Here is a 25,222-nt window from a genome sequence, read left to right on the forward strand (position 1 = left end):
AGCCTTCCATAGCATCATCGTCACAAACTCTGTTCAAGCCGGCTGAGAACAGTTCGCCAAATTGTGCCGGATTCGATATACATTGCTAGTTTTTCATTGCGTTAAATAAAAACACTCGTACAAACAACGCAATGTTCATACATTCGCATTGGCTTAGTCCGAGTTCGGCGATAGTGTGGAGCCTACATCATGCTTGTATTTTATTCTTGTTAGTACATAACGAAACATATAGATGGCGCAATCGATGTTATTGAAGTTTATTGAACACTGTGATGTGACGCTTGCCATCTCCACGTGACCCGGGCGCGGGTCCCTTTTTCCACACTATCGCCGAACTCAAGACACATACCGACTCGACTACGTGAACATTGCGTAGTCAGTATGAGTGATTTTATTTACCGCAATGAAAAACAAGCAATGTGTACCGAATCCGCCAAAGTTTGGCAAACTGTTCGACGACATTGTGGAGCCGGCATTAGATAGTACATACCTATTTGACATAAAAATTAACAAAGCCCGGACATTTTATATAAAAACTAGTAGTGGCTCGTCCCAGCCAGTAAAAACTTAAATTATAGACCCAAACCTTCCTCAGGAATCACTCTATCTTTTGGTAAAAACTTGAAAATCCGTGCAGTAGTTTTTTGTTTATTACGAACAGACAGACGTAGGTAGCGGAGAACTTCCGTTTAGGTATATATGGAAGGTACTTCTATCGTCTTTTATTTTATACTTGCTAACTACTGAGCAAGCAAACAGGCATGCGGCTCACCTGATGGGATGTGGTCACCGCAGCATATGGATGCTGCAACACCGTCACGGATTACATAATATTTCCCCAGACCAGGGGTCCATTATCTCGCCAAAATTTAAAATAACTATTTTCATAGCAAAAAACTTAATAAAATGCATGACAATATCAATGAAATGCAAACTTTTCTATTCTATTGGATATGGTTTTAAATGATTATGGGTTAGGTAAGTTAGGAAATAAAACGCGGGGAAAAAAATTACCATACTCATGAAGGGTAAGTATACCTGCTATATAATTTTCCAAATTTCGGCTTCATCATAAATCCTCTTTGTAAGAGTAGTCTTCGTTAGTTTCCTGTAAGAAGTGACCTGATCTTTCTAAGTACATTCATAAAAAAACATTAACATCGTACTTATTTTTTGGCGCGAACGCAAAGTCGCCAACTCGCTATCGAGTTCTTGGCAACCTTGGGGTTTACCCCACCTTTCACACACAATCACAACAAAATCATGGAGACGTGGACTTTCACGATTTTGGCGGAAATGAAGGTAGATGCTTCTACATCCCAACTATGTAGTATTATAAATACGAAAGTAAGTATTTTTGTTTGTTACCTCTTCACGCATTAAGTATCTACTGGACCGATTGTTACGAAATTTGGTACACGGGTAGAAAATAACCTGGAATAACACATAGGTACTTTTTATTCCGAAATTACCTCGCAGGGCGCAGCTAGTAGGTATGTTATATTCGGAACGTTTGTATTTAAAGTATTTTATTGCCATTTCGACGCATATAGCTAGGCAGATTTATTCAGGTTTGTTTTTTTCAATTAAGTAGATATATAACCAAAAGTATAATAGTTCCTTATGTCTTAACAGGTATAAGAAAAATTCATTGATGTACCTATGTTCTTATATCTGTGTCTTAGTTACTTTTTCGCGCCATTTCTAATACACCATTATTTTCAAAGGAACAATAATATATAAGGTAGCAGAATAAAAAAATTACACAAAATAACATATGCGTTGGCAGAAGTAGAAATAGTGAAAAAAATATAATATCATATAAATATAATAAAAATAACCTGTATAAGATTTGAGTTCAATTCGAATTCGAAAATTTATTGAAATATATTAGTTTTTTTTTTTAATTCAAACGAATTTCATACAATGAATGAATGACAAAACAACTACTTCCGGTAAAAAAAGTTCCACGTCCATAGACAATATAAATAATGTTAACCCTGCCATGGTGGCTTCGATGAATGAGTAGTAAAAAATTACCCATTCTGAATCTGTCCTAATCTTATTAAATTAACAATATAAAATAATTGAAAATCAGTACAGTACTTATAGGCAAATTTTCTTGAAACATTTTGGAGGGAAAAAGTTGCAATGTAACAGTACGGGCGCGGCGTAGGGCGGTGGTTACGCCCCCGCGAGCAGTTGTCACGGGCGGGCGGTGGGTGGACGCTCCTTCCGTGTTGCAACATTTTTGAAGTAAATATTTAAGAACTATGAATAGACATTCTTAATATAGCATTTTCTTTTTATAAATTACAAAATTTTATATTTATAATAACAGCATAAAGGTTGGATAACCTTGTATTGTATTGTAATCACGATTAATGATTACAAATTGAAACCCAACAATAACAATATCGCAATAGTGACTTACAAAACACACTCACATTCATTTTCTCATAAGATAAATAAGATAGAACTGGCAAAAAAAAACATTTTTTGCCGAACTCTAAGTATTTATTGACATACAAGTTTTTTTATAAACAAAATAGAGTAGAGTCAGTTTTGTTCTACTACCTTTGTGTTGACGTCAACACAAAGGCAGTAGAACAAAACTGACTCTACTCTATTTTGTTTATGAAAAACTTGTATGTCAATAACACTCATTGAAAATTCCTTTGAAACCGGAGGCGGCAAATACTACAAGTATTAGTATTTTCTCTTTATCTCAGCATCATCGGCGCAAGAGTAATAAAGTTTTTTACCAATAAAATCGTAGGACTTTTTACATCTGACAGAAGAATATATAGTTACTTCAACTGCTACTACTTCTTACATTGATAAACTAATTTAGATTGATGCGCGAGGTACTATTTGAAACTCGTGTAGGGTAAGGTATTTTATTATTACGATGACTTATAAGTTAATTAATTAGCAGGAGATGTAGAATGATTTGTAAGTCAGGGCGTGTCTGATTGCGGGGGCGGTTGGTTCGGGCGGTCCGGTCCGCCCACACTTACTTCCGCTTCCGCCAGGACCTGATGTCTCAGGAACTCTATTTGAGATCTATTAGGCATATTTTAAATTTCTCATAGATACTACTTTTTGTATTGTATGATACATATTTCGTTTTATATAATACATAATATGGTATAACATACGTTTTACATCCTAGTCACAAATTACATAACATATCCTTATCACTGGCTAAGTCTGACTTACTAGATACTCCTAGTAAAACGGACTTAGTAGTATTTATAAGCAGTGGTGTAGCGTTTATAGATTTGCCATCGATACTCCAAGAAATATGTTGGACTATAAAACAAGGCAGAATATTTTCCCAGCTGTTTCTAAAATAGATCCATTATGAATGACCAATGTCTTTCACAGTTTCATGATAAATATAAATATGCAGCAGGTTGACTTCACCTAAATATGATTCAATTTTATACAGGTATCTACCCTAGTATAAGTACTACAGTATACCTATTTAACATTTCATAATAAGATTTGTTCATCTTAAGTTATTCACGTAACCTGAAAGCCACAGTTTTTATGTTATTTTACCACCAGAAAAATTACAATGAAACTCAGTAACAATTATTAAGAACTATTATGTCGCACGGAAACTTGTATTAGTAAGAAAGTAACAGACTCTTCATGATTTATTAAAAATATTTTAAATAAAGATCAGATCAACAATTACTTTGAAAACAATTTATAGTAAACGTTGATGAATTCATCAGTAAGTAGTCAGTTAGTCAGTACAATAATAGTATTCATTGTCTAATTGAAGAGGCCACGCAATCAACACTGCGTCACTCGAGCACCACATACCGTGCGTGATATCGTGCTACCGAAAAGGTACACCCATGGATATGAAGTATGTGCCGTAAAAGCTTAACTTAAATAATGCGTTAACTAATTTTGAACTTTGGATAAAACTTATAAAGTATATATTCGTAATATCAAATGTATGGCAGTTTAACTGTGTAAATGAGACATTATTGGATGAATTATTCTACGACTTTCAGTCATACTATCATAGCATTAGAAACTAAAATCGTGTGGTGAGAGGTGAAGATAATTACGCCGGGGACACACGCTCTCTCGGGGCGGCTGTTCATTCGTGCATAATGGACTCTGGGCGACGACGCGGCTGACGTTTGACAAAACGTGCCTGACTTTCACTCTCGTTTTAAACCAGTGTATACTTAGTAATATTCGATTATGCTAATATTTTTATTTTAATGTCGACTAGATTATTTAATTTGAAATGGTATTTTTTTGTAATAATGAAAATAAAACTACTTTTTAATATTCTGATTATTCTCATTAGCTAAACCAATAACAAAATTTAAATGTGCTAATTTGGTACTTTTAATATTTTAATTAGCTCTGAGAATGGTATCCTGTAAGTATAAGTATACATATACGTAATGTAATAACAGTTCTTTGTATGAATACTTGGAATAATAATAATAATAATGAATAAGTCTTCAAAATACAAAGTCAACATAATTTAAGGGCAATCAGAATAATAACGAACTGTTCGAGCAAGGAAACAGGATCGTAATCATTTGTTTACAGACCACGTCCAATGTCCATGTCTAGATGATGCGGCTGGCGCGTTAAACGATGCGACATGTGTGCATTTTTTGCCCGCCCAAGGAGGCCGCGGGCTCGAGGTTATACACCCATTATTACGTCCTTCCTACTTTCAATTATTATTATCGGGCGGCAGCGCCGCACCCGCGCCGGGGAGGAGGAGAGAGGCGCAGCTGCTGCCTACCAATAATCAAGACCTGTCTCATGTAGAAAGAGATGGAGATAGCCGCATAAAAGTAAAAAAAGTTAATTTTAACGTTTTCATTTTAATATCGACTTTGTTCAATACAAGTATTAGATAAATATGAATACAGGTTACTTAAATATTAACTCAAAACCTTGCTTAAAAGTCATTACTTTTGATAAAATCTAATAAAACCATTGCAAAACCGACCGCGATAGGAGGCGGTTCTCCGAATTTTGCCGAGTAACTTCGGTTTGGTTCGTCAGCAGTATGCTCGCCGCAGTTTGGCGGCCGGTCGTGAGAATGGTGCGTTCTGAGAGTGAACAAAGGAAAATACTAGCTTCTAAGTATAAAGTAGATAATGTCGTCTGAATTTACAAAAGTGGAGGTGGAATACATTGACGAAGAAAAGACTATTAAGGTAAAAAGTGACTAGGATGTAGTGTTATTGTGTAACAGATTGGACGCTAGCGGGCAGCGGTCTCGTGTCGGTCGGCGCAGGGGGAGGGCGGGGCGAGTATAGCCCGGCCGTGTGGGGCCCGCTAGGCCACGCGCGGGAGGTTGTGACCGTGTTGCAAGCAACTCCCTTGCCGAAATAGCACCATCATCTACTCCAGCTCTACACAATGATAGAAATGATTCTGAACTATGTCTATAACAGATGATTCGATACTGGTGTTTACTGGTCGCCATTTTATTGTCACATTGCTTACTTCTGAAATATTTTGTGCTAACAATTATCAGTTCTATTCCAATTCTAAGATTTTCAATAGTTATCAAAGTGGTTAACAAATTTAAAACCAAAACGCAAAACAGCGTACATGCAATTAGCGTGTTTGATATGTTTGAGATAGCCTAGTTAGTAACTGCATCAAAATCACAGTCACGCGATTTGAGGTGGGTGGATCAAAGGGCGGCGGCGACCTTGTGTGCGACGACTCCCGGCACTTGTTAGGAAAAGGCGTGTCGACTCCCTACAACTATGTTGTATTATACCATGAGCAAACTGTTTCAAACTTTCAAATTTTACTTACACCCAACTATTAGATGTCGGAATTGTAAAACTTTTATATTTGTAATTTTATAAGTAGATACATATCGCATTACAGGGTTAACAGTGATTCGAAATGAATGATTAGTCTATGGGTCATCAATTAATCATTCAAAAATTTTAAAAATTGTCAATGTCAAAAACCATTATACCTATAGCTAGTACCTACCAACCGGAAAAAATAAAATAATAAATATCTATAAATATTTTTACATAATTAATTATCATAAATGTGAATACGTATATATAACGTTTTTATTATTAGAATTCAAGACAATGATTACTGTAAAATGATCCTGAAACACTACATACCTGTTTTCTTATTTTTTTTATTTGCATCATTGGCGGTATTGCAAATAATTTTCAGTTTATGATAAAAATAAAGTATTATTATTATATTCTTTAAAAATCTCCCTTAATATTTATTACTAACACATTTCACATTGTATTGTTTCTAAGAATGTAGAATCTCAATCTATAAATGTGTATTTTTTTTTATTTATTTGTATGCAATGTAAACCAAGTTTGTTTATAGGTATTTACATTTAAAGTTTAAAATCATAAATATAAAAGTGCCTAACTTTTTTCTTATAATATAAATTTCTTAAAGTCCCTATGTATATAGTTGTAGAAATTAATGCAGCCCACAGGTGCAGATGGGGACAAAATCTTGTACAAAATAAGACAAAAGTTAGCAATCTATAGCCATATATATTATGGTAAGTGCCCATTTAAGCTCATAATGTATGTTAGAATTTTTTATTTATAGTAAACAAGCTTTGCCCACAGCCCACATTAGCCTATGTTTGTCCACTGGCACAGCCATGAAAGTATGATAGACAGACCTGCTTTTACATACTTATGATATCAGTATGAATATGGATTGATAATGTTAAATAAATTACAAATAGTCATTTATATATTGTAAATAACGAAATATTTAGCACAAATATATAGACTGCAACTGAAAAATTTGAGCAGTGTTATTATTTTCGTGATGTGATATAAAAATCAATTGTTCTCTACAAGGACGTAAAAATTAAATAAAACTTGACTGGTGGACCACTATGTGCTCATACTAAAGGATAGTGAAATGGAGAAAGCATTGCCAAATTCCTAATATTGCCAAGGAAGTGTGTTTCATTAAGTTGACATGGCAAGAAAATTCCTCTTTATGACTATGACCTATTTGTAGGCATGAGGAATATTGTTGTAAGAAAGGAATAATAATAGTATATTAATAATAATAGCCTTCGTTACCAAGCCTTATTGGCTGAAATGGTCCCAGAATGGGAATGAGGACTGATCACCCTTGGACAATAGCCTAATTACCAGATGGGTATCATCTGTGATGATGTTTTTATAAAATATCTTATTTGTTGAGGATAGACGTATGTGGTAAATACTCAACCGATAAAGCTCTCGGTGTGCCTTCCACCAACTGCCTACATTGGTATTTATCTGAAGCCACTTTAGTAGGGAATGAAGGACGATTCAAATAGTAAATCTATTTCAGGAGGGCAGTGGCAGCCAGTCACCCCTAGCGCTCTTGGCGGCCACGTGCAGCCGACTTGGCGCTGCCAACATGGGGCCCGATCAACCCAAGGAAGAACCACAAGAACAACACTTCAGTATGTATTTCTTCAGTTCTGTATTAGTATTCCAAATTTCTTCATGAGGTCATAGCCCTCTGTTGAAATAAAAGTGAAATTCATGCCTCTTCAAGCCTGATCATAATAACATATAATAAACAACATAGTCTCAAGATTCCTAGCTACACTTCAGAACTGTCTTGTCTTTTGTGTTGATCAAAGTGATTGTGGCTATTAGAGTCACAATCAATGGCTGAGGAGGAAACTGGGGAAGCTCTTAAATGAGAAAGAGTGACTGCAAATCACAGCAAATTTTCTGAAAGACTGCATGATTTTCATGTGATCTTCATTAGAACAAACATAAGTATATTTACAACTTAGCCCCCTTTTTCATAGTTAACATGAATTAGCAGTATCTGCTACTCTCTCTACATCTTTCTTTTTTATCACTTGCTTATACTTGAAGTCTTTAAAATAAAGTTAAAAAATATACAATTTCCAGGTCCGCAACAGCAGCAAGCGGCACAGCAAGCTCAGCAACAGGCTCAGCAGCAAGCCCAGCAGGCGCAACAACAAGCGCAACAACAAGCGCAACAACAAGCGCAGCAACAAGCGCAACAACAAGCGCAACAACAAGCGCAACAACAAGCGCAACAACAAGCGCAACAGCAGGCGCAACAACAGGCGCAACAAGTACAACAGGCTCAACTTATACAGCAACAGGTTGGATTTTGTTACTATACTGTTATTATACTACATTACATTACACTACACTACGCAATGCAATGTTACACTACACTACCCTTCACTACAATACACTATGTTACACTACATAGTAACAAAACAAAGTCACTTCACATTGTCTCTATGTATGTTTAATAATGATGATGATCTTAAAAATGAGTATAATTTATTTCGGGTTGTATTCGAGCAAAGCTGGGACGGGAATATATAAGAATAAAGTAAGAAAGCGGACTTTGGGCTCTGAAACCACAACAGCCAGGGAGAAACTTGGCAAATGCTTTGATGAGAGAGAGAGAGAGATAATGATTGTACGACATATGTACGATACATGCATACTTTTGTTTGGAATTCTTCACAAATTTCAAAGAGTTCAATGAAACATGGACATATTTCGCCTTATGGCATTACATCCACCTATTACTAACTTTAAGTTGTGCATCAAAGTTTAAATAAATAAAAATATATTTTCCAATGCTTGTATGTTGCCTTTCTGGTTTAAGTCTGACTCTGTACGCGTGTCTTTTTTTACAGCTTTTGTTTGTGCAATAAGGATTTTACTAACAAACTTGTTTCACTTCATAGGTGCAAGGCGATGCAGCAACGCTGGCAGCCATTCAGCAGCAGTATTTGCAGCAACAACAGCCGCAGCTGAGGGTCATCAGTTCAGCGGTGGTACAACAGTTGAGGGCTCAAGGTCTCTCTGTAAGTATGACCTTTCTAATGGTGAAATCGGTTCGGTAGTTTCGGAGGTTACCCACCTCAAACATACAAACTCACAAAGTCATAAACACTTATCTCTTTATAATAATCAATACTAATAATAAAACGGTAGAAAAAAAATCCGCGAACGAAGTCGCGGGCATCAGCTAGTAGTATATATAATATATAATATTATGTGCATAGGTCGTAGCAAAGCAATACACACAGTTTTAAGAATAATATTACTACAATTTACTATGGATTCTGTGCAAAAAGGAGCATTACTTATGTAATTTGATATTATTGCTATTTCTTGTCAAGTGCAAATTGTAAAGAAAGAAAAAACGATGTAACAAGAATGTGTGGAAGTAATCAGAAATTTTGGCCAGCAGTGGGACTTGAATAGCTGGAAAAAGACGTTGATGCTGGTATTTGCGCTGTACTTTGTGTAATATTCCCCACGATTGGTGTTTCAGGGCAACGAGTTGTCGGCAGCGATAGTGAACGCAGCCAGCGCCGTCCCAAATGGCATACAAGTGCAACCGCAAGTAATTACTATACTATGAATAACTGTTTATAAGTCTGGTTCTGATTTACTTTTATTACTATACCTATGCATTTTGGCATAAACTGACATGTAAAGAGAAAAGCCAAGGTAATTTATTTCGTAAAATAATTTCACTTTTTTAATTTTCAACAATTAATTGGCTACTTTCCAATTAGTCTAATCACAACTTTTTTTTATAATTTCAAAGACAACATTTTATAAGGAGCATGTATGACAGCTATATGTTATGACGTCACAGATTTAGGAGTCTTATGAGACCAAAAACTAGTAAATGAAGTAATTAACAAAACTGAACAATTAAAGTGACACTAAATTGCCATATTGTTTGATCATTTATATATCTATGTGAATTTTATTTTATAACCAGTCAAGTTGCGTGCCTAAAAATTTTAATTGAGGATGAAATTGTGGTACCATCGGCGTGTGGTCCGGCTCTAGTATTAATATTACTCCATATCCTGCCGTGGTTATCGTGGAAGGTCACATATTGTATGTTAAGTTGTCTCGAACCAGTCGCATTATTCAGTCGACATCATTAGGTTTGGCATGGGTTTACGCACAGTATTTGTTCAGTTTCTTCCCAAAAAGTTGGTGGGTTTGCGACCGACCGACCGACCGAAACTGGGCGTAAACCCATGGCTGACGTCACATCCTTTGAAGTAATTGAATGTTTGTAGGTTATCTCCATGCAACAGTTGCAGTCGCTGCTTGGGGGCGGGGTGGTGCCGGAGGGGGGGTACCAGCCTCAGCAGCAACTGCTGCAGATACCGCAACTGTTACAGGTACGGCCGTTTGTTTATTTATTTAACTAGCTTTTTCCCGCGGTTTCGCCCGCGTGTTTTTCCCACGGGAGCAGTTATTTTTATGGGATGATTGTGCTCCATACTTCAAACTACATGTATGCAAAATTTCAAGATGATTGGTTGAGTAGATAGAGCGTGAAGAGGTAACAAATAAACAAACAAACTTACTTTCGCATTTGTAATAATAGTTAGGATTTAACAATGATTGTACAAAATACAATTTGAAAAGTATGAAAAAGGTAAACTTAGTAAAAAGCATTTTCTAACGTTAAACCATTGGGTCATAGAGAGAATGCTGTGTGGGTGAAAAATTAATAATAATAATAATAAGCCCGCAGGGCAGCTTGTGGCGAGCAGTTGGGGAGTAGCGACCCCACGGACCTGAGTGCTCCCAGGGGAGGCCCCTGTTCCTCACCTCCGCCTTCCTTCCCCAAGGTCGGAGTGGAAACCGAGAGGTAACAGGACCCCTACCTCTGGCTTGCCTTCATCGGCCGGCCAGAGTGGAGTCGCGAGAGCTATATGCTCGAAGGGTGGAAGTGTAAAATGTCATAACGCCGGGGGCGTCTGACTGGATCACCATGATTTCGCGCCCCGCAGACTCACCTCTCTACACCCTTAGCCGCCCACGCCAATGTTGCCCCTTTGTCGCCAATCGCGGCGACTGATTTGAGGGGCCCATCCAGTGAGCGGCGAGTCACCACCTGCCACTGAATAGTCAGTTATCATGATTATGGCAGGTGACCGAACTCTTTGCAATAGCCCATTCTCAGTCCATCCAAATTTCATTATATAGACCAGTATTTCTATCCATTATTCTGCAATAGTTCACACTTCCGCCGAGACCTGCTCATGGGCATATCATTTCATTGATATATCCGGGAGCGGGTCTTGGCGGGAGACCTACACAACATCAAAATTCTCCAAAGGGCCTCTACGTGTTGGATCCATATCCCCACGAAAGCCTCTCAAAGGACCGGACTTAGTGCCGTGAATCCCAAAAAGATAATAATAATAAAGGAATAATTGTGGGAATATACGAGTATACATAATACTTCTTCATATTTTTTGTTTATAGTTGCCAACTTAATGGATATGATTCAAGTGATTTTATCTGTGTATTTGTTTTATAGCCAAGATAGACATATCTCGAAACTATAATGTTATTATGAAAGTGTGTGGAGGCAATCGGGAAAACGCTTAGTGTGCATAGTGCGATTTTGCTTTTTACATGTCACCATCGAGTTGATTCGCAGTGAGACGCAGCTAATCACAGTGCGCCATTGTGACGCAACGACAACCACACTGCAATGTGATTGGTTCGTTATCATCACAAGCCCCTCTGGCCACATGGTCCGATTCCTTTGTCCGACAGATGACATTTCTTGGATTGTGTTGAAGATATGTTCGTTGGAATCCGTCGAGTGTTATTTAAAAAATTGAAAATATGAGATTTTGTGTTGTTTCCGCAGGGCGGGGCAGGTGGCGTGGGGGGAGTGTACGGCGGCTGCCTGGTGGGGGGCGTGACGGGTGTGGGGGGCGTGACGCCCGTGCAGGCCGTGACGGTGGACGGGCAGGACGCCGTGTTCATCCCCGCGCAGCACGCGCAGGTGAGCGTCTGTACCTTGCGGCTCCGACGTGCTCCGTTGTTTTCTATATCTAGGGTCCAACACTGACATGCGTCGATTGACATACGTCGAAGCTTCATACGATTTCGTTGTTATTCCAGAATTTCTCTGGCATGAGCCAAGTCAGCCTCGTGAACGGCCAATTGGTGCGGACGCCCGTGTTGCCCGCTGGATTCCTGCAAAACGTCATGCATCTACCCACGGGTGAGTTTTTTTTTTATTTTTTTCAATTTTCATAACAAAATATTTAAAGCTGTGGGTACCACAAAACGATGTAAAAATATCACTGGTCAGCCTTACTACAAAACTGTACCTTACATTATTTTGTAGTCAGCCTGCATACAGTCTCACTATCCATTTTCCGCTCCATTAGATCTGGAAATCTAGCTGAATCCGATGTACCGGAGTGAGCCAATACCGAATTCGATAAGTCAGCATTGTATCTTGAGAGATATCACCGTATCAAGTCAGCACCGGATTGAAAATATATTCTAATATGACACCGAATTGTAATCCGTACATATGACATATTCTAGTTGTCAATATTTTTTCCCTTTCAATGATGTACTTAGCAAGTATATAACTTTTATCATTTTGTAGTAACACTGTCATAATTTCCGCCTCGTTTAATATCAGCGGATAAGATGCGTTTTGGCAAGTCCAAAATCGCCCGAAAACTTTAGAAATATTTTGATTATTAAAGGTCATTCTTTCACTGATGATTCAAATTTTCTTGATATGTGCATCAAATCAAAATTGTGTCCGTTTGCCTATTACTGACTTATCTAATTGTCTAATTGATAGACAAGTTTAGAATTTACACTACTTTCATCACTCGTAAGCTTTGGGATTTCTTTTTTGGTTATATCATTTTAATTCACATATTTCATTCGGCTTCGCTTCCCAACATCATAAATAAAATCATAGATACTTCAATTGATAACAGAGTGCATGTCGATTATTAATCACACTTTCACTGAATACATTAGAATATTCTTTTGTCATAATGCAGTTCACCACATAATGACATTTTTTAATAATACGTAATTAAAATGTATGATTTAGCTTTTCTTTTTAGCGATCATTACTTAATCATATTTACTTAATGTGATCATTTTTTGCTCACTAGTTGGCGTCACTAGTGTCTGAGCTCCTGTATTTACGGATGACATTTAAAAAATCGTAATCAATAGTATCTGCGTAAATACAAACGTTAATATTTGTTACTTCGACGGACCTTACTCTACACTAGTGCTGCCAGTGACGAATTTATTGAACTCTTCTTTACAATCTACACTATTTTTTTTATAATCACGCTTTACTAATATCTATTCGATCATTAACATTAATCCCAAAACAGAACTCTTTACCCAAGTTATTAACAAATGTGGCTATGTGGTGCCCCACGCATGTCTGTCGCTTCTACTATTGAACTAATCAGTGTTTTCCGCCCCCACCCCCCTCGCAGAGCAACAGGCTACCGTGTCCATCCCCGGCACTAACCTAACTATACCGCTCAGTGCGCTCACCGGCAACCAGATGATCTCCATCCCTAGCAGCAGCCTGGTGCCGGGGCTGCAGCTGCCGTGTGGCGCGGCCGCGGGGGGCGCGGGGGCCGCGGGGGGCGCTGGGGGCGCTGGGGGCGCGGGGGGGGACGCCAAGGGCAAGGACAAGCCGGCCAGCCCCAACGAACAAGGTTGGTTCATGCTTGGTGGATAGTGAGGGGTTTGAAACAGGAAATTAGATTTTCGATTTTACTGTTTGTCAAGAAATGTGATGTTTTCGATTTCGATCATCAGGACTGTTTCGATGCTCCATGGCGGTAAACGCCCAGATAAGAGAGAGCTCTCACCCTGAAAAATGATATTTACTGTAGTGTAAGCTTTAGAGCGTCCGTTAAAAACTTACTATACATAGACGATGAATGTGTGAGTACTCGCTTATTGCTCTCATAAGTGTCAATGTGAAATGAGTCTAAACAGAAGACGCCTGAAAGCTCACTTTTCAGTGAATGCTATGTTTTCAGATTTGAATGGTGCATATGTCCAAATATTTTAAAGTTTTGGAATGATTGCATTCCTTTATAAGTATTTTTAGTCTCCAATACTAGTTATTCCTGTTTCAAACTTTCTCTTCGCCACCTCCCCTTTATTTCCCAGCTTGACGTTTACGTTGCAGGTACGACTTCTTTGCTTGGTGTATTAATTTCTTCATTTCATCACCATACTTCATGTTGCACTCATTCTTACCCTTTGGTTTGGCTGCTAAGTGTATATCCTAAGAAATAATGGCTTATTTTCACGGCACTCAACACAGTTTAGATTTATTTGCCTACAATTATATGGAAAACAGTGCTGTAAAATGCATTTTTTACAGTTGTAATTAAGTTTAACAAAACAATAATTAGGACTCTCAAGAGTGTAAACATCATCAAGTAAGAGCTATGCTAAGCACTGGTTATAAAGCTATCGATAAGCTACATCGAGTGCTATTCAAAGCTAATTTTGAAGCCATTTTATGAACATACCAGTATAGAAACGTGTACTTACATCAATATTATTTTTACTTTGTTTTTATATGTGAGGACCTTTAAATGGCCGAATGTTTCTTAAATGTAGTACCTAATAAAATAGGTATATTTAGGATCATTATGATAATTCATACACTGTAACAATGCAGCTGGATCTAAATACGAAGATTTAAAGTTGATTGGAAAGGTCATTTTCAAGAAGTATGAAATTATAAAATTGAATTTAACCATCATAAAAAACAAACATTTTGTAACAACTTTTATTAAGAAATCATCACCATAAACGTCATATAAATATAGCTGTCGAACATATCTTACTTCGCGAACATTTTAGTACGTTGTGACGTCACTTGTTCGTGTCATTTAGTATGGAGCATTTGGACGTTTGGAGTCCAAAAATGTGTGATTTTATTTTTGTCATATCTTTGAAAGTATTGTCATTATCACAGTTTGTTTTTCACTGGTGTTTCTAATGATATAAGAGCCTTCGAAAAGTCATCAAAACAAAAATTTGGCAACTAGCCTATTGGCTACTTTCCAAGTAGTCAAATGCACTATTTTCTAATATCAAAAATTAATATGGAGTTGGTATGATAGTAATGTATTGTGACGTCACGTATTTTCAAGTTCAAAAGTAGGTATTTCTAATATACTTTAATGACACCTAAAAACTGGTAAATCTCGTAATTAATAAAAATTATCAATTAAAGTGTTATTTAATCGATTATAGAATTTTATTTTAAACAGAGTACAAGTAGCAAATTGTTGTTTTTGCCATATAAAGAAAAGATATACTTAAGTGTAAATTGGTTATAATTAGAAAATATTCGATTTGACTCGACGGCAACTACACAATTACACAAGCACTCAAGTACACAATTAGTGTGGTCGTGTGTACAAGTGGCCCGTGAAGTGAGCAGCAAGTTGTCCAGGTCAAGGCGTGGCGGTGCGCGGCGGCGTGGTGCCGGTGCAGGTGCCGGTGAGCGTGGCGGGCGGACACACTGTGTACCAGACTGTGCATCTGCCCATGCACTCGCAGCATCTGCAGATCATACCGCAGCTGCAGCAGGTGAGATTCGGAGTTAACACATGCATATCTATGTAAAGGTCTCCGGTTCGAGTCGGAATTCGCGCCTCGTGAGTTTGTATACTGATACGGAGGCGAAAAAGTTCTTACTTTTACGTCTTCTTAAGCGAACTCTGAGCTCCGACCTATGTGTCTTATACTATGTAGTGATGATGGTAAATCTAAAGGAAATAACGAAATAGTTTAATATGTCCAATAAATATATAATCCTACTAATATTATAAATGCAAACGTTTGTATGTATGTTTGTTCCTCTTTCACCCAAAATTTACTAGGGGGATTATTATGAAATTTGATACACAGGTAGATATAACCTGGAATAACACATGGATATGTTTTATCCCGAAATTCCCACGGGAGCGAAGCCTTAGGTCGCAGGTAGTAAAATATATTATTTAATTTCAGATGCAAGCGCAGCCGCAAGTGGCTAATGTGTTAACTCCATCGGGCCAAATACAGCAGATACAGATAGCTTCATTGGCTAACGTTCAGGTATGCTTTGAACAAAATTATTTTATCAATTTTGTTGTTAAAGAAATATATTAGTTGTTGCCCGCTGCAAAAAGTAACCCATGTCACTCTTCGATTATCTCCACACCATAATTCATCTTAATCCATTGCTCTGATTTGGCTGGAAAGAAGAACATACAAACACTTCTATATTTACTATATATGGATATGGATTTTTTATATGTACGATATGTAAAGTTTAATAAATTTCTATGTTATGAATCCTTTCATTTTTAGTTCTTAAAATAACAAAGCATGATAGATTTATTATTTTAACTTTTAACTCCTTACATTTGTAATATTGACATCTATTTATACAAACTCAATGTGAAAAATTGAATTCGGTTACAATTAATTACCTAATGGCTATACATATTAACGATTACAAATACATTGTATTAGTTAGATTATTATCAAAAGATTGAAATAAAATTTATTTTTGAGCAACATACATATAATAGTAACTATTGGTAAATATGTGTAACCAATATCGCTTGTGCCGCTGTATATACATTGCCGGGTTGGTTTGGTGCAGCAAAATGGCGCGCAGACGACGGCCAGCGGAACCAACACGCCTGGCACCATCACGTTACAGGTACGTGCCACTGAATTTATTATTAACTAGCTTCTGCCCGCGTCTTCATTCAACCGACATGATTTTCATACATTCACCCCTCAATATAGTCATTTGGGGATTGGTGAGGGGCGCTGTATCACCACCGCTTCTAAATACAAAGTCATCACCCACAGCATAGCTTTGTATTATCTTCATCCGCCTACCCCTGTGGGGACGGTACATATGTCCATGAAAGTTCCTCCACTTCTCCCTGTCTGATATTAACCGTTCTTTTACATTCCGCTTAGCTATATCCTGCCGAAACACTCCGTCCATGTCTTCGTCTGCTTTCCACTATTTCTACTACCCACATAGCTTTGTATGACTAAATACACTACTAATACATGCAATACGTAAACTTATAAGGCGCTCAACTATGAAGTGTAACATATAAAGGTGTGTTTATACCAAACGCTTAATGCTCATTCTATCCCCACTCTGGCTGATCCACCAATCGCAGCCCTATAAAGGCCATAGTCAAAAATGGTTTATTTCATATAAAGTCACTTGGTTAAAGGATTTTTTAATCCAACTTCAATTATTCCATTAACAATCCAATTATTTAAGTCCACGTATTTCGTTTTATGTAAATTATATATACATATGGTTTTTGCATTGTGGGTCTTTTTTTGCATATTGTTCAAAACACGTTTCGTAGAGGTTATTTTATATATTTCTTCATTTGCACGCAGCATTTGTTCATACTAACGAGATATTGGACAAGCTATATCAGGACATCATAATCGCTATATAACTAATTTCTGTGTCTACTTTTTTGTGATTTAGTTTTGTATTTGATATTTTTATTTTTTATTTGTTTGTAGAAATGATTATTTACTTTTAAAAATGTTATATTATATCAGTTATGTAATGTTATATTATATGTTAGTTATAATATTATCTAATATCATTGAATATGCTACACTACACCAAAAACTGGTTTCTCCAATTTTGTCAAAACATCTGTATTTTTGGTTTAAATTCGGCAATTTTAAAATTCAAATACAATTATATTCACGATGACAATATATAATCTTAACGCTGCTCGGATCGGAAGGCGGTATCAGCGCCAATGGCTGCCGAAGTCCAGCCTCAGATGATGACGTCAGCGTCGCCCGTCACCGTCATGTCGCGCTCTGCCAATATGGTGCAGGTACACGAACTCGTCTCATCAATGTAAAGTTCGTTTTTTCTTACAAGTCCTAATATGTAAACAGTCTTATCTTGTACTCTTGTGATTTCACAGCTACGTCAAATTAAACTTTAGTGGTTATTAAATGTTTCACTTTGAATGTATAGGTTTGAACTTATATTTTATTTCATTGTCGTCATCATTAAATATCAAGACACTGGACGCAAGAAGTCCAGTGCTGGACATAGGCCTCCCAAAGACTTCCACAATGACCGATTGAAAGTAACTCGTATCCAGCCTTGATATATGATTAATTTAAAGAAAATTAAAAACAACTATTGTACTGTGAATATTGTTACATGTTAGGACCCGTAATAAAAAAGGGCTTTCTACTGCAGAAAGTATTCTACTGTCTCCTGTATTTCCCACACCAAGCTTCGAAAGGTATTTTCTTCCCACGTATTCTCTGCTGTGATTGGTTACCATTTCCTGCAATGGTTTTCCATAGAGACTAAACATGGATTTTTCAAAATGGGCGTGAAAATATACATTTAGGGACTGCATGTTGCGGGTGACACCAAATGTGGTGTATTAATAATTATATATTGTACTTGGTGTTGGTTTGGTACATAAATGGACTGATGGGGAATGAGGTTTGCATGGAACTGACAGTATAGCATGCCGGCCTTACTACCGCCGTGACTATCGCCGAACAGTTCGCCAAAGTTTGGCAAACTGACATATGTTGCTGGATTTTCTTTGTGGTAAATAAAGCTCGCATACAAACTAAGCCAGTAGTCGAAATGGCAGGAAAATATCAAGATGAGTGTTGCAGGTGCCAACGCTGGGCGTGGGCGGCGTGGGCGGCGCAGTGCAGCTGGTGCCGGCGCTGGGGCTGCCGGGCGTGCAGCTCGCGCAGCTCGCGCACCAGCCGCAGGCGCAGGCGCAGCCCGTCATCGGTTCGTTTATTTATTTACTAGCCGCCTGTCCCGGCTTCACTCGGGCAAAATCATAATATATTATATCATCACCTAAACCTTCCTCAGGATTCACACTATCTTTTGAAAATCAGTGTTGTAATTTTTGAGTTTATCATGAACAGATACTTACACGAAAAGTGTACTTTTTTATAATATGTAAGGATTAAATCGTTACATATTATAAAATAAAGCTCATTTATGTTACCGCCGAATATAAAGGTTAAGCTTTTTTGCAAAACAATTATAAAAGTACGTCGAGTCGAGAATGTTTAATTAGAAAAATAATCAACAAAAAGTTATAACAAAAACGAATTTTGATTTTCTTATTTGATATACAAGACTGTTCTAGTCGTGGGCGTGGTCTATGCTCAACGATCCAACTGGTTTAATCATAACTGCAGAAGTAGTTGGAATGCCCAACTGGTTTGCTTCCAACGTAGCCGCGCGCTGCGCGAGCGAACTGGAGTGTGAAAGAAAAAAACTGTATTTTTTTCTAACTTATTATTGTTCTCAACTGTTTTGCCTACGTGCAATGCGTTGAGCCAAAAACGAAATGGTACGAATCAGATGAAAAAACGGTTGGCAACGCCAACTCGTTTAGTAACTAGTTGCTCGTTGAAAAAAAAACAGTTGAGTTTCGTTGGGTCGAAAAACGTCAACGACCCACCACTAGACTGTTCGATCGTTTTACCACATCGTTTTTTTATTTTTTCCATGACTATATCAACTGTCAATGTGACACCCTTCAGCAGCGCTGAGATATGTCATTGTCATTCGTAGCGTTTGACAGTGACAATTTGTTTTGACTTGTCCGTACCAGTGAGTGCGAAGCTTGTGTGGAGTGAATTTTTGTTTGTTTTTTCGTATTTTTATTATTTCCAAGAAAATCTTTGCTTATAAATCTTTCTGGACAGGTACATATTACCAATCTCTTGTAATATTTTTATACCAAAAACGTACTGAAAACGAAAATGGTCAACATAACCTCAAATGTTTTCAATGTATTATTTAATTTATACCTACTTGTCAAAAAATTGTATATAACGTAAAAAAATTAAATCCTCGTAGTGCTCCGAATGCTCTAAATAAATTCTGTAAATTATGTCAAAATTTCAGAGCCTTGACTAACCTTTGGTATCAAGTTTCCATAGAAAGTGAAAGTGTTATCGTTTTTACATTGTACATATTTATTTCAGGCCAGCAAATCCAGCAGGACCCTCACGAACCGGGCAAGTGGCATGTGGTCCAGATGGCCAGCAACACAAACAGTCCTGGGGAGAACACATCCGGCACCGAGTGTGAGGCCAAGAGGGCTTCCAGTCCGGGCAAGCGGCTCATGAAGAGGGTCGCCTGCACCTGCCCCAACTGCGACCAGGGAGAGAAGTGAGTGGTTTTTTCTATTAATAATTTAAGTGTGTTAGACATTAATTTTGCCAGATGGCAAACAAAGAAGAGGTCTAGGGTATTACATGCAATCTCAAAAAAAATTATTCATGAATTGGTTGACTGTGAACAGGTTAAGAAAAGCCAGGTAGGAATTTTATATATTTACTGATTGTGTAATAGTTACTGAGTTACAAGCAACATGCGCAGGACATGGCATGGACAGGCATGTGACATGTGACTGGAAACAAGAAATATTATTAACATTAATTCACAAGCAGCATAAGCTCACATATGTTAATCACTGCACTTGTGTTTTCAATGATATTTTATATTTTAAAACCTCTACTGGTAGAGTCTTCCAAAAAGCATGCCTTGACAGAAACAGTTTTTTAGCAATTCCTACAAAATTTAAGTTACATAGGGTAGTTGCCAGTGTAAGGAATATAAAGAATCACTATGATTATGATTAAACATTGTAATTGATCTATGTTATATATAGATTGAATTAGTATTTTTTTAGTTCTTATTAAAGTGTATTGGGAATGTTTATTGATCTTTAGGGTCAAATGTGACATCACCCTGTTCTCACTGTTGTAACAAGCCCAATATAATTTTTGTTTATGTCATTAGGAAAAGATAATAAATTTGAGAAAGCAGATATGATTTGACTTGATGCCTATTACCACAGTATTTTGGGTTATTTCTTATTCTGAAATAAAATCATCTTTTAAATACTATTCTAATCTTGGTTCTAAAGTTAATTTTTTTTAAATTCTAGTCGGTTAGTGGACCGCAAGAAGCAACATCTGTGCCACATCCCGGGCTGTAACAAAGTCTACGGCAAGACATCTCATCTCCGGGCTCATCTCCGCTGGCACTCTGGAGAAAGACCTTTTCTATGTAACTGGCTGTTCTGTGGAAAGCGGTGAGAAATACAATTTTACATAGATACATACAATCTTTGCTTATTTTTTGTTACACTCTGTACGGCCACAAAGCCTGGGTTTTTTTTACAGCTCAAACTTGTCTTTGGTGTTAAAAAATACTGAAAGTTCTTAAAATATTGTTTATAAGAAAATCTTTATATCAAAATACAGAAAATTTCAGTGGTTCATCTTTCTTGTTCCCACTTCTTTATTCAGCACTTCTTTCACAGCTATTTGCTGTGTTATTTGTGTTGTATGTTAACTTATTTATTATTCTTTATACCAGATTCACGCGATCCGACGAGCTGCAGCGTCACAGACGAACACACACCGGCGAGAAAAGATTCGAATGTCCCGAGTGCAGCAAACGATTCATGAGGTCCGACCACCTCGCCAAACACGTGCGGATACACGCCAAGAACAGGCTGGCCAGCAGAGACATTACTGTGAGTGTCTCTCTCTCTCTCATATGATTGTGTTCCTAATATCATTTTCTGCTGTGACGCCCTGAAACCCAGAGTCGAATGGAAACATTGAGAGTAGTCTGGTGTTTCTATTTCTTATATGGGTATCTTTTTATAATGTTACTACTGCTCGTTTGCGCTAGTTTACAGTTTCAAGCCGTTTTTGAATCTTCACTTTCTAACAATTAAAAATATATATAACGCTGGTGTTTATGTTACAGAATCACCAAATATACTCCGATTCGGGCGACGACAGTTGCGACGAGAAAATGACCTTAACCATCGAGACCATTCACGCCGGCGAAGAAGACAAGATGGTTCTCATGCGGCCCAACGCTAAGATGGAGTCCGAAACTGTCGATAGCTAGGACGATCCCAGCGACGAACAGTCGCTGGAGTAAACTAGATGGCGCTGTACGCAAAGGAATACCGCTCACTAGTTGGCGCCACCAGAACGAGCTCCTGTCACTATGGCTATAAAAAAGTCTGTGCACGTGCGCACAAGATCAACAATTTAAAATCTACTTTGTAATGTACATGGAGTGGCGAATTTTATCACCCCTATGTTTAAGGACTGTTGTGGACTGAATCGCGCAAGAAAAGTTCTCACAAACTAGATGGCGCTGTACACGAATTGATATTGTCGCAAAGTGATTGTTGAGAACTAAAACGCACAAGTAAAGTTTTCACAATATAAATCGAGATTTGTTAAGTCTTCTGATTTTGTGTTCTTCAGTCCAGGACTGTAGATAATTGAAAACTTCCCGTCGATATTCATTATTTTAATTTCTTATTGGTTGTAGGTATGATACCGCTTCTCTGTATTATTTCGAGTGTTGCTCATAAGTTGATATCATTTTTACACGTGACAAGTGTGCAAATAAAAATTATTGGAAATTGGAATATAAAAAATATGAATTGGTGTTCAAAATGGAGCATGTGTTAAGTCAAGTAAGTCAAATTGTAGAAATATCTCTATTATAAAACGTGAAACGGACACTAAACATCAGTGTTAGTTTATATAAGGAAAAATGCCAGTTGATGTGAAATAATAGTTATTTTCAATGCTGGCTGTATTGTATATGTTTACAACCTATTTCAAATAAGTAATTATGGGTAAGTGTATATTTAGTTTTTGCTTGTTCTTATTTTTTTATGTTTATATTCTACCACTTGATATATAAGTGTTTTAAGCCGCCTTTATTATATAGGAGTTAATTAATATTTAGTGGCACACACATTGATTTCCATCGAATTTCGAAGTTAGTTTTTGAAATGATTTTTGTCCACACTGAATGAACTGACCAAATGAACGTCTACAAATGTATTTTTATCTCTATTTAGCACTGTATTGATAAAATGACACATTAATATGATCGTTTACCTTCATTGGTCCAGTGTGGTCATAGTATCAGCCAATTAGGACACAATCAATTTTAAAATTAGCTCTTTAATTTAGATTAGCTGGGGAGCCGACGTATTATGAATCATCTTTTAGATTTTAAAGGCTATTTTTTTCTGAATCAGTCATTTTATATATGTTATTTACGAAGATAAGTTGATAACACTAAATTTAAATCGGAATGTCGAAATCATTATGCATTAGTGTACCTTATATACTTATATTTAGGTATCTTTTTCCATTACAGTTTCAGTTTAAAAAAAATTACCGAGAGACAACCTTAGGTATTCAGAATAGAATTCTATATTGAATCTGGCCAGTGTGAATTGACCTCGTAGGAGGTATGGAATATTTAGTATGTTATCGGTAGATTAAAGTAATTGTAATTTTTATACAAAATTGTGTCATAGGAAATTATGGTTGTTGTAAAAATTGTCTTTATCTGTGATCGAAATTCGACATTTTACTACAAAATGAAGTTAAATTAAATACTGTATGGAATGTTTGTATCGTATTTGCCTTTAGTGATTATGAATATCGCTTATTAAGAGTAGAAAAATCATATCAAAATATTGCGATTAACAAAACAGTATTAAACTTTCTTCATTTTGTTTGGTACATTTTAATTGTGGACTAAAATTTTACTATTAATGTCGTAAGTTGTAGGTAAATATATTGTACTTATATGTAAATTGTATATAAGGCTTCAATTATCACTGTAGTTCTATGTGAATTAAGTTGTGAAGAAGTGAATTTTTAAAAAAAGACCTCTGTCAGTTTGCTCGTCAATTTAAAGAATAGTAAATATAGTAATAATTAAAAAACAAACTACAACTAGTTATCGAAAATTAGCTATAGCGTTAAATAATGAAAATGTGTATATTTACTGTCAAAAGATCCTTAATATATAAAAAGTGGGTTAGATTCGTTATTACTAATTGTCGTTGTAGTTATCTTAAAGTTTTCATCTATTTTTTCAGTTTGATTCTTTTCTTTTCTATTTCGATTTTAATGATTGAGCTCTTGTAACAAAACATATAACTACCTACACAAAAACAATGTATGCCCGTGTCACACATATTTGATCTGCGAGTCGTGTGTGACACGAATTCTTTTTTAGTCAAAGACAAAACTAATGACGATGACCTAGACAGTGAAGTGTAGCTAAATGAGTCATAAAAAGCGGCAGAATAGACCTTTTAAACCAGGCACATGGTGAGAGAAAAAATTCATAAGCGCTCTGTCCCGTTCTTCTCGTTTGTCTTGTATGAGCGAAATGGAAGATATGACGAAATCTATAGCTAAGCTTTCTCTGTCTACGTTTTTAGTGGGTGTGCAACACAATGAATGATATTTATAAAGATAATCTAAAAATTGGTTTTGGTTCTAAAATTTAGAGCTTCATCTATATCTTTTGTAAGGAATCAATACTGAAGTTTTGATTCCATACCAACACTAACAGATATTTTTAAAACTTTATGAGCTTTCTTTAGAAACAGAATTTTCATATTTTTAATACAAAAATGCTACATTTTAAAAAATATTGATGAATTCGTACAAACGTCTGCTACATCGAAAAACTAGTTGGGGTCCAAGTGTGAAATGTTTTTATATCACGTGTAAATATATGTATAGTGTATAAATTGTAAGCTTGTACATAATTTTATTGTTGAACTGGTTAATAAAATATTTTTTATACAATTCATGTTTCATTGCTTACAGCAGTTATATGTACATTACTGCAGTAGATGTTTAGATATATATTATTCTTTATATTTATAAATTAGTTATAACATACTAAGCTAAAGTCTTTCATCGCATCCCATCGCACTTTACAGGATTAGGCGTTGCCAGAACAAGACAGAACATATTTTAGCTTAAAGTAGGTACATTGAATTAACCTATGCAAAAACTTTTTATGAATAACAGGCTCCCCTCGACAGGGATTTGTGGAAAAAGAAAGGGGAGGCCTTTACCCAGCAGTGGGACATCGACAGGCAAAAACATCAGGGTATGACTAGCCGTTCCTGGGGTCTTCCCATCATGCTGCCTACGGTAGGTGCAATGGGAAATATTTTTCACTAGATGTTGCCCGGGGCTTGGCCTCGTGTGAATTTTGAGATAAAATATAGCTATAACAATCTAGGATAATGTACCTTTCTATTATTGAAAGATTTTTTAAAATAGGTACGGTATTTATGTTCGAAGATTACCCGCCTCAACATACAAACAAACGCTTACTTCTAATAATAGTATAGATGTACAGTGTGTGTAGTGCGACTTTGCTATTTACATCTCACGATCGAGTCGATTCG

At 36.7% G+C, this 25,222-nt stretch overlaps 1 protein-coding gene across 8 annotated transcripts; it reads left to right on the forward strand.

Annotated features, from left to right (window-relative positions):
• Nucleotides 1-5,055: 5,055 nt before the first annotated feature.
• LOC128670332 (transcription factor Sp4-like) lies at nt 5,056-24,608 on the forward strand. Of its 8 annotated transcripts, none has more exons than XM_053745929.2 (19): nt 6,003-6,075; nt 6,487-6,562; nt 7,360-7,474; nt 7,938-8,158; nt 8,762-8,881; nt 9,355-9,426; nt 10,124-10,228; nt 11,719-11,856; nt 11,976-12,078; nt 13,343-13,570; nt 15,325-15,473; nt 15,897-15,983; nt 16,537-16,596; nt 17,675-17,770; nt 18,585-18,708; nt 19,926-20,112; nt 20,894-21,040; nt 21,328-21,487; nt 21,727-24,608. In XM_053745929.2, the coding sequence occupies exons 2-19, from the start codon at nt 6,560-6,562 to the stop codon at nt 21,871-21,873; spliced, it is 2,262 nt and encodes a 753-aa protein (XP_053601904.1). In that variant the 5' UTR covers nt 6,003-6,075; nt 6,487-6,559; the 3' UTR covers nt 21,874-24,608. The 8 variants fall into 8 exon arrangements, with proteins under 8 accessions (XP_053601886.1, XP_053601895.1, XP_053601914.1 ...); XM_064435994.1 differs by lacking the exon at nt 6,003-6,075 and adding an exon at nt 6,173-6,190 and having other exon boundaries at nt 6,494-6,562; XM_053745911.1 differs by lacking the exons at nt 6,003-6,075; nt 6,487-6,562 and adding an exon at nt 5,056-5,213.
• Nucleotides 24,609-25,222: the final 614 nt, after the last annotated feature.

The sequence above is a fragment of the Plodia interpunctella genome, chromosome 1, assembly GCF_027563975.2.
Source record: "Plodia interpunctella isolate USDA-ARS_2022_Savannah chromosome 1, ilPloInte3.2, whole genome shotgun sequence".
Taxonomy (NCBI): Eukaryota; Metazoa; Arthropoda; class Insecta; order Lepidoptera; family Pyralidae; genus Plodia; species Plodia interpunctella.